Raw genomic sequence first — 12,781 nt, forward strand, 5'->3', positions numbered from 1 at the left:
TGTGTGTGTGTGTGTGTGTGTGTGTGTGTGTGTGTGTGTGTGTGTGTGTGAATTTATATATTAATTTTTAGCTCCCACCAATAAGTGAGAACATGTGGTATTTCTCTTTCTGTGCCTGACTTGTTTCACTTAATATAATTCTCTCAAGGTCCATCCATGTTGTTGCAAATGGCAGTATTTCATTCGTTTTTATAGCTGAGTAGTATTCCATTGTGTAGATGTACCACATTTTCCGTATCCACTCATCTGATGATGGACATTTGGGCTGGTTCCAACTCTTGGCTATTGTAAAGAGTGCTGTAATGAACATTGGGGAACAGGTATACCTTCAACTTGATGATTTCTATTCCTCTGGGTATATTCCCAACAGTGGGATAACTGGGTCATATGGTAGATCTATCTGCAGTTGTTTGAGGAACCTCCATACCATTTTCCATAGAGGCTGCACCATTTTGCAGTCCCACCAACAATGTATGAGAGTTGCTTTTTCTCCGCAACCTCGCCAGCATTTACCGTTCAGAGTCTTTTGGATTTTAGCCATCCTAACTGGGGTTAGGTGGTATTTCAGTGTGGTTTTGATTTGCATTTCCTGGATGCTGAGTGATGTTGAGCATTTTTTCATATGTCTGTTGGCCATTTGTATATCTTCCTTAGAGAAATGCCTACTTAGCTCTTTTGCCCATTTTTTAATTGGGTTGCTTGTTTTCTTCTTGTAAAGTTGTTTGAGTTCCTTGTATATTCTGGATATTAATCCTTTGTCAGATGTATATTTTGCAAATATTTTCTCCCACTCTGTTGGTTGTCTTTTAACTCTTAATTGTTTCTTTTGCTGTGCAGAAGCTTTTTAGTTTGATATAATCCCATTTGTTTATTTTTCCTTTGGTTGCCCATGCTTTTGGGGTCGTGTTCATGAAGTCTGTGTCCAGTCCTATTTCCTGAAGTGTTTCTCCTATGTTTTCTTTAAGAAGTTTTATTGTTTCAGGGTGTATATTTAAATCCTTAATCCATTTTGAGTTGATTTTAGTATACGGTGAGAGGTATGGATCTAGTTTCATTCTCCTGCATATGGATATCCAGTTATCCCAGCACCATTTGCTGAAGAGGCAGTCCCTTCCCCAGTGAATAGGCTTGGTGCCTTTGTCAAAGATCAGATGGCAGTAAGTGTGTGGGTTGATTTCTGGATTCTCTATTCTATTCCATTGGTCAGTGTGTCTGTTTTTATGCCAGTACCATACTGTTTTGGTTATTATAGCTTTGTAGTATAGCTTAAAGTCAGGTAGTGTTATGCCTCCAGCTTTATTTTTTTTGCTGAGCATTGCTTTGGCTATGCGTGGTCTTTTATTGTTCCATATGAATGTCTGTATAGTTTTTTCCATTTCTGAGAAAAATGTCTTTGGAAAATAATTACTGAATGATAGCTGTACAGCTAAGATACTCTGTTAGGACATTATGATGATGATATTTGACAAATTTATGATACGTTTTAGTGGTATACTTATGCAATATTAAATATTGTTAACATCATTTGAATCTTTTCTAATGGTGTGGTTTTTGTATGTTAATGGTAAGACATGAAAAGAAGTCTCACTTATTATAACGGCAGTTGTTGGTGTTATCACTGAGCCAAACTATGAAGATCCTGAGGAGATTTCCAGGTTGAGGGAAACTAAAATTTGATAAGTAAAAACAAAATTTAAATAACTGTATCTACAGCAGCCATGTAGGTTGATAACATAAGGAAGTAAATTTCCTGTGAGTCTGAGGTTCCTTAAGCAGTTTACTATTCAGAGCTTAAGATAGGACCACATCAACAGTGATTTAAAATTGTAAAGTGGGGCAGGGCCAATTAGCTCAGTTGGTTAGTGCTCTGTGTTATAACACCAAGGTCAAGGGATTGGACCCTGTACTGGCCAGCCACCAAAAAGTAAAACTATATATAAAGCGTAAATTTGCTGACCTTCTCTGCTCAAAAAGAAAAATTTAAAGGCTGTTTTTCATTAAAGTATATGGAAAAATATGTTCCATTTTAACAACATGTCATATTGATAATAAAAGATGCCATTTACTGCATACTTGTGTGCATTGGTGAGAAAAGGTTTATACACTAACCGGTTTTAATTTAGTTTTCACAGTTGTGTAAGATAGGTACTAATATGCCCCATAAGGTAACCTAGGCTTAAGGAGATTGAGTAACTTTTCGGTATTACATACGTAATTACATACATATGGACTATTAGAGTTTGATTTTTTAAAAAAACAAAACAGATTTTTCAGATTTCAAAGTCTTTTTCCTTAGTATACTTGATCATTCTTAAATGTGTATTCCTATTAAAATAATTTATTATCATGAAGCCTTTATTCTACTGTAGGTAGTCCATAACTAAAATGTATAATGTCTCAAGTACTTATAAATTCCATGTAGGAAAGTAAAACAGGTCTAGGAAATACAGAGTAACAATTGTCAGTAGTCAAGAGGAGGGAGGGTGCTATTTTAGATAGGTGGTAAAATAGGCACCTTTGATAAGTAACTTTTGAACAGAACCCAAAATGAAGTGAGCAGGAAGACATACTGATGTATGTAGGAACAAGTTTAGAATGAGAGTACAAATACCCTGTGTTATTAGTCTGTTCAGGCTGCCATAACAGAATGCTGTAGAGTGAGTGGCTTAAACACAAGAAATTTCTTTTCTCACAGTTCTGGAGGCTAGAAGTTCAAGATCAAGATGTTAGCAGGGGTGGTGCTGGCTGAGGCCCCTTCCTAGCTTGCATATGGCCACCTTCTCCCTGTGTCCCCATGTGGCCTTTTCTTTTGTGTGCAATCAGAGAAAGATCTTTGGTGTCTCTTCCTGTTCTTACAAGGACACCAGTTGTATTGGATTAAGGCCCCATCCTTAGGAACTCATTTAACTTTTATTGCTTCCTTATAGACCTTATCTCCAAAGATAGTCACATTAGAGGGTTAGGACTTCAACATAAGAATTTGGGGGGGGACACAATTCAATTAGTAGCAGACCCTGAGGCAAGATCTTAGATATAGAATCATGTAGAATACATTCTTTTTTAATAGAATAAAAGCAACTATGAGAACAGCTTTTTATTTTTATTTTTATTTTTTTTGTCGTTTTTTTCGTGACCGGCACTCAGCCAGTGAGTGCACCGGTCAGTCCTATATAGGATCCGAACCCGCGGCGAGAGCGTGGCCGCGCTGCCAGCGCAGTGCTCTACCAAGTGCGCTACGGGCTCGGCCCGAGAACAGCTTTTTAACTATAGAATATTTATATAAACTTTTTGAAACTGAAATAGAACACTTATAAACATTTAATTCTTGTAACTTGATGTTGCTGTGTAGGTGAGTAGTGTGAACTTTAGAATCAATTTTATATTTGTATAATATTGTTAAAAAGATGCCAAGTCTTATGATTTCTTCAAATTTAACTCATTGTCATTAAATGAGTGGATTGTAGCTTCGCTCATTTTTTTAAATCTCAGCTCTGGAGGGGATCCAATGCAAATTTTGTATATTTCCCACTGGTCATTTATTTACATTTTTAACTGACAGAAATGAAATAGGAAATTATATTATAGATATAATTTTAATCTTAATTATAAACTTAAATATAAATTATGAATTTTCTTTATAATTTTAGTCATTTTGTCCAGTGATGATGATGATGACAATGACAGGACTAACAGAAGAGAGAGCATGTCTCCTCAACCTGCTGATTCAGCATGTTCTTCCCCAGCACCATCCACTGGAAAAGTAGAGGCAGCATTAAATGAAAATACCTGCAGAGTAGAGCATGAACTAAGAAGCATTCCAGCAGAATCAGAGTTAAATACAGTTGCATTGCCAAGAAAAGCAAGAATGAAAGACCAGGTACTTTTCACATTTGTTGACATTTGTTCAGATTAAATTCTCCCCTTTGGGATGTAAATATTTTTTGGAGGGCGATTTGGCAGTGTCAATAGGAAAAGGAGATAGATTATTCATTAAATGGGACTTAAGTACCACTTGGAAGGTTATTTGGAATAACATTAAACTGTATACAAAAATAAATTTCATTTGAACTAAAGGAATAAAGTATAAAAAAATTAAGCAAGAAAAAATAGTATCAACATTACAGTAGAATCTCAGTATATACAAGGAGATTTCTTTTAAAATTTACCAGATGGAGAAGTCATTTTAACTTAGATGTATTACTATAATACTGTTCTGTTTTATTATATTTTATTTGATATTTTACTATATAAACATTTCAAAATGGTCACATGGTAAAAGATAACATAAATTATGTCAATAGAAAAACAATTTAGAGAAATATTTATAATGCAGACGACATACTGTACTTTAATATCTATAATAGACTAAGATCTCTTAAAAGTTAGAAGATAAAAAGAAAATGGACAAAAGATAAGAGTGGCAAAAGGAAAAAATTCAGATAGTAAACTGTGACATGAAAAGTGTAAATTATAAGGAAGTGCAGATAAAGAAAATGAAACATAATTATACTTAACAAACTTGCAAAATTAATACAAAATCAATCAAGATGTATTGCAAGAATCCAAGAGAAAGGGTACTTTTCTAATTTGCCGACGGAAAAGAATTATTTTGGTTTTTTGGAAAGCAATGTAAAAACATCTATTAAAAGTATTTAAACTTATGTTGCACCATTTGACAAATAATTAGTTCCTTAGACTTCATCTCAGAGGAATTCCCCCTCATCTCCAGTATGTAAGACTGCATGTACAAACATGATCATTGGCAAACAACTGCAAACAAAATTACTGCCCATTAATATGGATATGTTATGGCATATTCATACCATGCAGCCATTGAAAATAAAAATTAGAGCTAAATCAATTTCTACATAGTACTGTTGTGTGAAAATAACAAAATACACAAATATGTGTATATTATCTGGTTTTTTATAAAAACATTTTTTATAAAATAATAAACATTAAAAAATTGTATGTGTGTGTATATGTCAGGTTTATAGTAATATAGTTGAAAATATGGAAACATATGTAATTGGTTGTTAAGATGGGAATCTTAAGAAATGAAAAACAACAAAAAACAACCATAAAGATAATAGCAAAAATATGGTTTTATATTTTTATATACTCTTAAGGAATGTTTCTCCAAGCATGACAGCACAAGCAAAAATAGTAAATTGAGAGATAAATATATTTGAATAAATGAAAAGTATAGAACAGCGTACCAAAATACCATAAACAGAATTTGATAGGTAAATGCAAATAGGAGAAAAATGGTAAACTATGTGACAGAGTGTAAGTTGATACTTTGCATATTTTTAATTTCTTAAAAATCAAGAAATAGAAGCAAACTATAGAAAAGTGAGTAAAGGAAATGAGTAGAATTCAAAAAAGGAAAGGTAATAATCAAAGGAGTGAAAATGAAAGTAAAATACCTTTTGTTAACTGTCCATGTGGACATTGCTGAAAATTTTAAAAAGTGTGACACTGTCTTTCATCTTAAACAGTGTTTGGAGAAATGGAATGTTGGATGTGTAAATTGGTATAACTTCAAAGGGCAATTTGATAATAATTCTAGATATGTACCAGGATTTAGCTACAAAAATGCTCATTGGAGAATAGTTTGTCATGGAAAGATCAGAAAGAGCTCAGATGTCTGACACAGAAGAGTTCAGTTAAATAAATAATGATTTCCATATGATGAAATTTGTAGGTGAGCAGTTTGTTGCTCTTTTTGATGATGCTCCTGTGGAGGGGGAAGGTTTGGACCATCCACATTCTAGACTCAGTCTCTCTACTAGGGATTCAGCTGGAATAGCTCTTAAATTATTATGTTTTAATAGTGAGCTAAATAACCTCACATTTGAAGAAATAACTAAAGCTAAAAAAACAAAAACAACCTTTTAAACTTCCCTAATAGGTTTCTGTTAATAATATGGTAAAATATTAATGATAATATGGTAATCTGTTCTTAAGCCTTAAATAGCAGTTTGCAAAATTGTGTGCGTGTGTGTGTGTGTACATATATATATGATGATCACATTTTGGTTTTTTGAATCATTTTTTTTCCTATGACATAGATCGTAGAAATATCACTAGAAGGATACTTTGAATAGTGTCTGTGTCTGTGCCGTGGATATTTTTTTCTTCTTTTTTTCTGTCAAGATTGTTTTATTTTTATAATGATAATATAGTTATTGATATAACTACCTTTAGTTAAAGCCGTATACTTACAATACAAAATATTGTTTATATTATGTATTATATTGTTTATACATTAATTTGTATTTGGAAGTGACTGTAAAATCATAATTTAATGTATCAAGTAGTTCCAAATATGTAAATGTATAAAGAAGCATTCTTTTGTAATGCAAATAGTCATTCCCCTAAATTACTTATTTTCTAAAGAATTGCTGATTTAATCTAAGTACTACGACCACTACCACTATTACTAGCTAACTTTTATCTTGCATTTTATTGTGCATGAAGTACTGTGTTAAGCTGCTTTAATACACTGGTTCATTTAAGTAGGAACTCCTAATCTTCATATTTTACAGTTTTGGAAACTAAAACTTAAGGAAGTTAATGTTTTACCCTAATCAGGTCAGTAAAAGGTGCGTGGCTATGATTTGGAACCTAGGCAGTCTGATTCCCAGAGTATCATTCCTGACAGTTCTGCTATTACTTGAATTTCAATCAATAACTGGATAAAGTATAGCTAGATAAAGTAGAAGGGATTCACTGTTATGTGAAAAACCATAAATTTCTATTTCATCTAATTCCGTTAAAGGAAAATTAGTTTTATGTTGTGATAATTACATTGCTTATATTGGGTCTTCTTTGCATGTGTGTATTTAGTTTGCAGCCTTGTTTTAGTAACTCATTAAGTGAAAATTTACTTTTCCTTTTCAGTTTGGCAATTCTATTATCAACACACCTCTAAAACGTCGTAAAGTGATTTCTCAAGAAACTTTAGTTGATCCTGTGTCTTTAAGCTGCCAAAATTCCTTTGACAGTGTCATTTTAAACTGTCGAAGTGTACGAGTAGGAATTCTCTTCCGGCTACTAATAGAGCCTGTAATTGTAAGTAAATTCTTAAGCTCTTTACTGTACCAGTTATAAGATTCAAAATTTCATTGCTGAGGCTAATTTGTAATATTTTTAAATTTGTAAGTTACAATATTTACTTTAATAGTATATCAAAATTATTTCAAGATTTCAGTTTGCCTAGAGTATATAAATAGTGGCCCCTCACATTAAAAATCAGTGGATAAAAATTGATCAAAATGTAATGCTTGAAGTAGTAACATATTCATTGTAGGAAAATATGACTCATTTCAAAGAGTTAGAAAACCTTCCAGTGCTACTGATTTATTCCCATGCCATCTCAGTGCATGAATAGAGTATACTGAGTAACTGTAGTGAGAGAAAGAAGAATATAAAAGCTTTGAGATCTGCTGAAAAATATATTAGCATTAAGACTCTTAGATTATTGGACTACAGTGGATACCCAGAAGATATTATGCTTTTGGGCTAGCTCATTGTTCACAATGCCCAAAGGACTTTCTGTAGTCTCTTTATCTTACCTGTCATACTTGTCTACTTATTATTCCACTGCCACCAATCCAATTCAAGTGTTTATTATCTATTTGAAGTTTTGATATAATCTCTCTAATCAGCCTTCTTAGTCATCTTTTTTTTTTCTTTCTAATGTATTTTAAACATTGTTGGTAGATAATCTTCCTGAAGTACTGTACACCTTTATTTTTTTAATCTTATTTTATTCTGTAACTTTTATTTTATAATGCCTTAACTTGTCCCTATTTGTTTCTAACTCTTCTTTCAAAACCTGTCTCCTAGTATTGTCATGTATCTATAAAATAATATCTTTAAGAGAACATATTATATCACAGCAGGAAAGTTAAAAGGTAGTTTTATTATATTATTATTATTTAAGTTATGGTAAGTAATAATTATATCTTTTCTGATAAAGGTTCATCGTTCTAGGGTAACATACAACCAAAAGAAAAAAAACTGTAGGTTAGTTTATAGGAGCAAATGAAATGTAAACCTGATTTGTTAGTCAGAGCAAAGCTCTGTGAAAAGCCAGCAATTTTTTCTTGTCCATCCAAAATACTCCAGCTTCCCAGAAATTAAAAACTACAAAGTTTCAGAAGTACCTCGGAGATTTAAGTACTATGAAGATTTAAATACATAATTGCAAATTATGTATAGACTGTCTACCCTTTGTTGCCCAGTAACATTGTGACATATATTAAGGTTTTCTGGGATTTATGAAACTTGTGTTTTGTTATAGGTCTTCCTAATGCAGGTTATCTTTCCTGGTTTCTGACATTTAATAGAAATGTCCCTTCATACATCAAAAATTTCCAGGAATACCCTATACATTTTGAGGCCTTCCCCCACGTTAGCACTGTTATTTATAACTCTTCAATATGAAGAGAAAGGTTTGCTGGTAATTTAGACATTTAATTGAAAGTTGCATATTTAGTGTCAAAGCTATCTATCAAGAGCTACATCAAAATTTGGGTGATTTTTTTCCATGTAAGTTATAGGCTAGGTTATATATGCTACAGTGAAGAAAAATTTAACTTTGTGAATTTAATTGAAGAAATAAAAGGCAGTATATGTAATGGAAAATGTATTGATATGCTTTTTTTTTAATTAAAATTTTAAATTAAAATGAAAATGCTAAATGAAATATTTCAGCCAAAATAATATAATGTAGAAATCTATAATTTTGAAAATATGTGAAAATTTGCAGTATGTTGTTAACCTTCCTGGGATTTTCGCAGACATTCTTCATTGAAGTATAGTAGATCTGTAATTTCGTCAGATGTTGTTATTTAAGAATATGATTTGATATTTTCTTCTTTAGCATAACTTCCTATGTTTTGTAGTGAAATTACTTTTGCCAAGTTATAATTAAGAAACATTTTAAATGTGTTATTAAATTTCACACTCATTTTTATTATTAGATAATTTAATCATTTTAAATTCACTCAGTGATAGAATTGGCACTATCTAGAAATGCCAGTGTAAAGTAAAATGTCTTAGGAATACCACATTTGCCCAAATATAAAGCAATCCCTCCTTTCTCCAGTGAAAAGATATAAAATCTAAGTTTTCAGTCCATTTACATTTAGAAATTTTGGAGATACAGATGAAATAGCTCAATGTCTAGTTGTAATATTAATATTTGTGTGTAATTTAGGTACGCACATTTTTTAATGACAAATATTTACACATCTTTTAATTCCTTCATCTCACGTGACAAGTTTATTCAAATGTTTCTGTCATTATTATTAACACTTTTAGAATCATCTAACATATTTTTCTAAAGCATATAATTTCAGCTTATATGTATGCTGAAATATTTCCCAAGCTACAAGTACCCATTTTTGATGTCTCCAAATAACATGTTACTGTCCAATGAAATCAGTTAACATTACTTTCAGATGCAGGTATTAGAAGGTATGTTTAGTGACATTCTATACTTCATAATTGTAGTAATTACTAAATTTATTTTATATTTTCTTGCTTTTTTTACATTATGAAAATTTTCAAACAGAAGAGTTGAAAGAATTTTCCAGTGAACATTAATATACCTCCCGGCTAAGTTCTACCATTAGCATTTTACGATACCTGCTTTTTGCATATCTGTTCATTTCTCTGTATCAATCTGTCTTATTTTTTAAATGCCTTTCAAAGTACTTGCCTCCTTTTTTGATTCTCTTACCTTCTATAAACCCACAAAATGATGATTAATTCAGGTTGTATCAGGCTTAATGTTTCTTCTTCACATTGAAATAATTAGTCAGAAAATCACCATTTTATATCCACCAATAATAACCAATTCAGGCAAGAAACTTCAGTGATGCTAAAACCATTAGGTGAAAGAATATTAGGGAACAGGATATTCACAAGCTTATATGTATCTCTCCACAGATTATTTAATTGCAAAAGAAAAAATATATGTTTACAATGGAAAGACTTGGCATTCCCTGCCTTAGTCAGATGATTAAGCTTGTATTTATAGTGGGACAGCCTGACATCCTATATCTTTTAATGTGGTACAGTGGAAGGTATCAGCACATCAGTTATGTGCTGTTTTTGCTGGAAATGTATGGCCCGAATTTTAAAGTGAGGAACACAAGTCAAGATATTGGATGTTTTGCAGAACCTAGCCTAGATTCCTTAAAGCCCATATCATAAAAAATAGAGGGAGGCAGGTTTTTGGTCGAGACTGGAGCAGACAGAAAAGATAAAAGCAATATAACCTTGACAAAATCATGGTTTGGGAGAAAATTAAAACAGCCATAAAGGACAATTTTGAGCTGTTAAGGAAATTCGAGTATGAAGTATGTTGAATGAAGTTAATCTTGATTTCTTAGATGTGCTAATGTTTTGGCTGTGTAGGAGAATGTCCTTGTTTTTAGGAGATACATGCTGAAGGATTTGGGGATGTAATGTTATAATGTCTGCTGCCTGCTTTATGATGGTTTAGCAAAAGGGAAATGAGTATATTTATAGAAAGAGTGATGGAGTGGACATGGCAGGATTTTAAGTTAGTAAATCTAGGTAAAGAGTATTCGGGTGTTCTTTGTAATGTTATGTCAACTTCTCTGTGAGGTTTTAAGAAATAAACCAGTAATATAAGAAACATTCTTGAATAAAAAATTAAAGCCTATCTTTCTGAGAGATAATTGGGGCAGGAGGATTTTATATTATATTTACACACGCGGTTGATGGCTCAGTTTTTCTTCCATCTATAGACTTAGGGTCCAAGTAACATGTCATTTAGGGTATGTGTAGCAAAATCTTCATTTGTCTATGATCAGTACTAATTTACCTTATTTTTTAGTTTTCTTTAGATTTTATCAAGATACAGCTAGATGGTAAGCTATTTTATGTCTTTTTGCTCACGAAAGCTTTATTTATGCTAAAGCACTTTATATGAAAAAAGATTAAATGATATTCATAAAATTCATTAAGGTGATTAGTAATTACATATATCTTTTTAACAAAGAGAACGTATATCTTGGAGTAATTTTATTCTGTAACATCACAAATCCTAACATTTTAGAACCCTTTTTTCATTTAGAAAAAAAAGTAGATGCTTCTTTAAGATAATTTATAAAGATTTTTCTTCATTTTCCATGATAGTATCATTTACAGAGCATAATATATATGTGCTTAACATTAAATTTGTATTTCCTCACAATTTCCTCCCTTTATGATTTTGCCCTCTTAAGAATTGATTCCTTTTTCATTTCCATTTGTTTTCCTCCAGAACCAGAAGGTGATCCTATAGAAATTACTTTGCATACCTCTGATCTAACTAAATGTGAATGGTGTAATGTCCGAAAATTACCAGTAGTCTTTCTTCAGGCGATACCAGCAGTTTATCAAAAGCTGAGCATGCAACTGCAAATGAACAAGGAGGATAAAGTTTGGAATGATTGTAAAGGAATAAATAAGTTAACAAGTAAGTTATATAGAACAGATTTTAATAGTATGCAATCTGTTGAATTAGCGGAATTTGAGTGTACTTTGGTAGATGCCTTAGATATTTATTATCTACAGTCCTTACAGCTACCTTGTAAGATAAATATTACTTTCTCCATTTTACAGATGAAGAAAAGTCCACAGAAAGTAAGAGGGCTGAAGATAGAACCCAAGTTTTACCCATTTAGAATGTTTTCAAAATTGTTTAAAACTCAAAAGATCTTTACTCTCATAACACTTTAATCTGAGTAAAATGAATTCTCTTAACTGATAGGAACGCTAAGTGTAAACCAGCCATATAAATCGAATCCTTAAAACCTGGCCTGAATAGGAAGTTTTCAGGTTCACAGAATAGGTCTTCATCCTTTACAATAAATAGATGTGGTTCTCCAGTTTGTTTCCTTTCACCTCTAACATTTATGGCATGGCATGACCGCTTATAAAATAAATACATCTCAGCAATAATTGCTGCTTCACCTTAATGATGAGTAACTATTAGCTGCCATTAAAGATGCAAGAGTTGGCACATTAGTAAATAGCAATTTTGCATTTAAATTCTCTATAGATATTATCAGTTCGCTTGGGCACTTTCCTATTTGTGTTTGACAAAAATGTTAACAGGTATGTATTTAAGACTATAAATAGATTTGGATCCTATCAGATGAAGTAAATTAGTTATGTCCATTAATAGATTTGTTCTCAAGGTACTGCTAGAGTAATGTGTTCTAGTTCCCTTTCTCTTAATAACTTAGGTGACATCGTCAGATAACGCTCACTGGTCTTCATTCCTATATTTATTCTTTATCCACTGTATGTCAAACATTGTTTTGGACATTTATACCAGGATTTCTGCTTATCTTTTTAGGAGTATTTAGTTGTTACTCTTTTTAAAAAATTATCTGTTATTTTGTTCTTTTAGACTTACAGATATATTTATTTCTTTTCAGATTTGGAAGAACAATATATAATTTTAATTTTTCAAAATAGCCTTGATCCTCAGGCAAATTCGGCATTTGAAAGCATCATTACTGATATTGGTATAAAGAATAATGTTTCCAATTTTTTTGCGAAAATTCCCTTTGAAGAAGCCAATAGCAGACTTGTTGCCTGTACAAGAAACTATGAAGAGAGCATCAAAGGAAGTCGTCTGCAAAAAGAGAACAAAATTAAAACTGTAATTAAATTTTTAAAAATAATGTTAAATAATGGATAGTTTTAAAGGGAAATATATTTTATTATAATACTTTTCATTTCAGTT

At 31.8% G+C, this 12,781-nt stretch overlaps 1 protein-coding gene across 4 annotated transcripts in view; it reads left to right on the top strand.

The window, feature by feature from the left end:
- The window catches only part of SENP6 (SUMO specific peptidase 6), a 106,878-nt gene that overhangs the window by 59,777 nt on the left and 34,320 nt on the right, over window positions 1-12,781 (top strand). For all 4 annotated transcript variants that reach the window (XM_063097358.1, XM_063097355.1, XM_063097356.1 and 1 more), the window contains 5 exons: window positions 3,648-3,877; window positions 6,907-7,077; window positions 10,880-10,913; window positions 11,309-11,503; window positions 12,471-12,697. In XM_063097358.1, the coding sequence (XP_062953428.1) occupies window positions 3,648-3,877; window positions 6,907-7,077; window positions 10,880-10,913; window positions 11,309-11,503; window positions 12,471-12,697 (857 nt within the window). The remainder of the gene's footprint in view (window positions 1-3,647; window positions 3,878-6,906; window positions 7,078-10,879; window positions 10,914-11,308; window positions 11,504-12,470; window positions 12,698-12,781) is intronic.

This window comes from Cynocephalus volans, chromosome 5 (assembly GCF_027409185.1).
Source record: "Cynocephalus volans isolate mCynVol1 chromosome 5, mCynVol1.pri, whole genome shotgun sequence".
Lineage (NCBI taxonomy): Eukaryota > Metazoa > Chordata > Mammalia > Dermoptera > Cynocephalidae > Cynocephalus > Cynocephalus volans.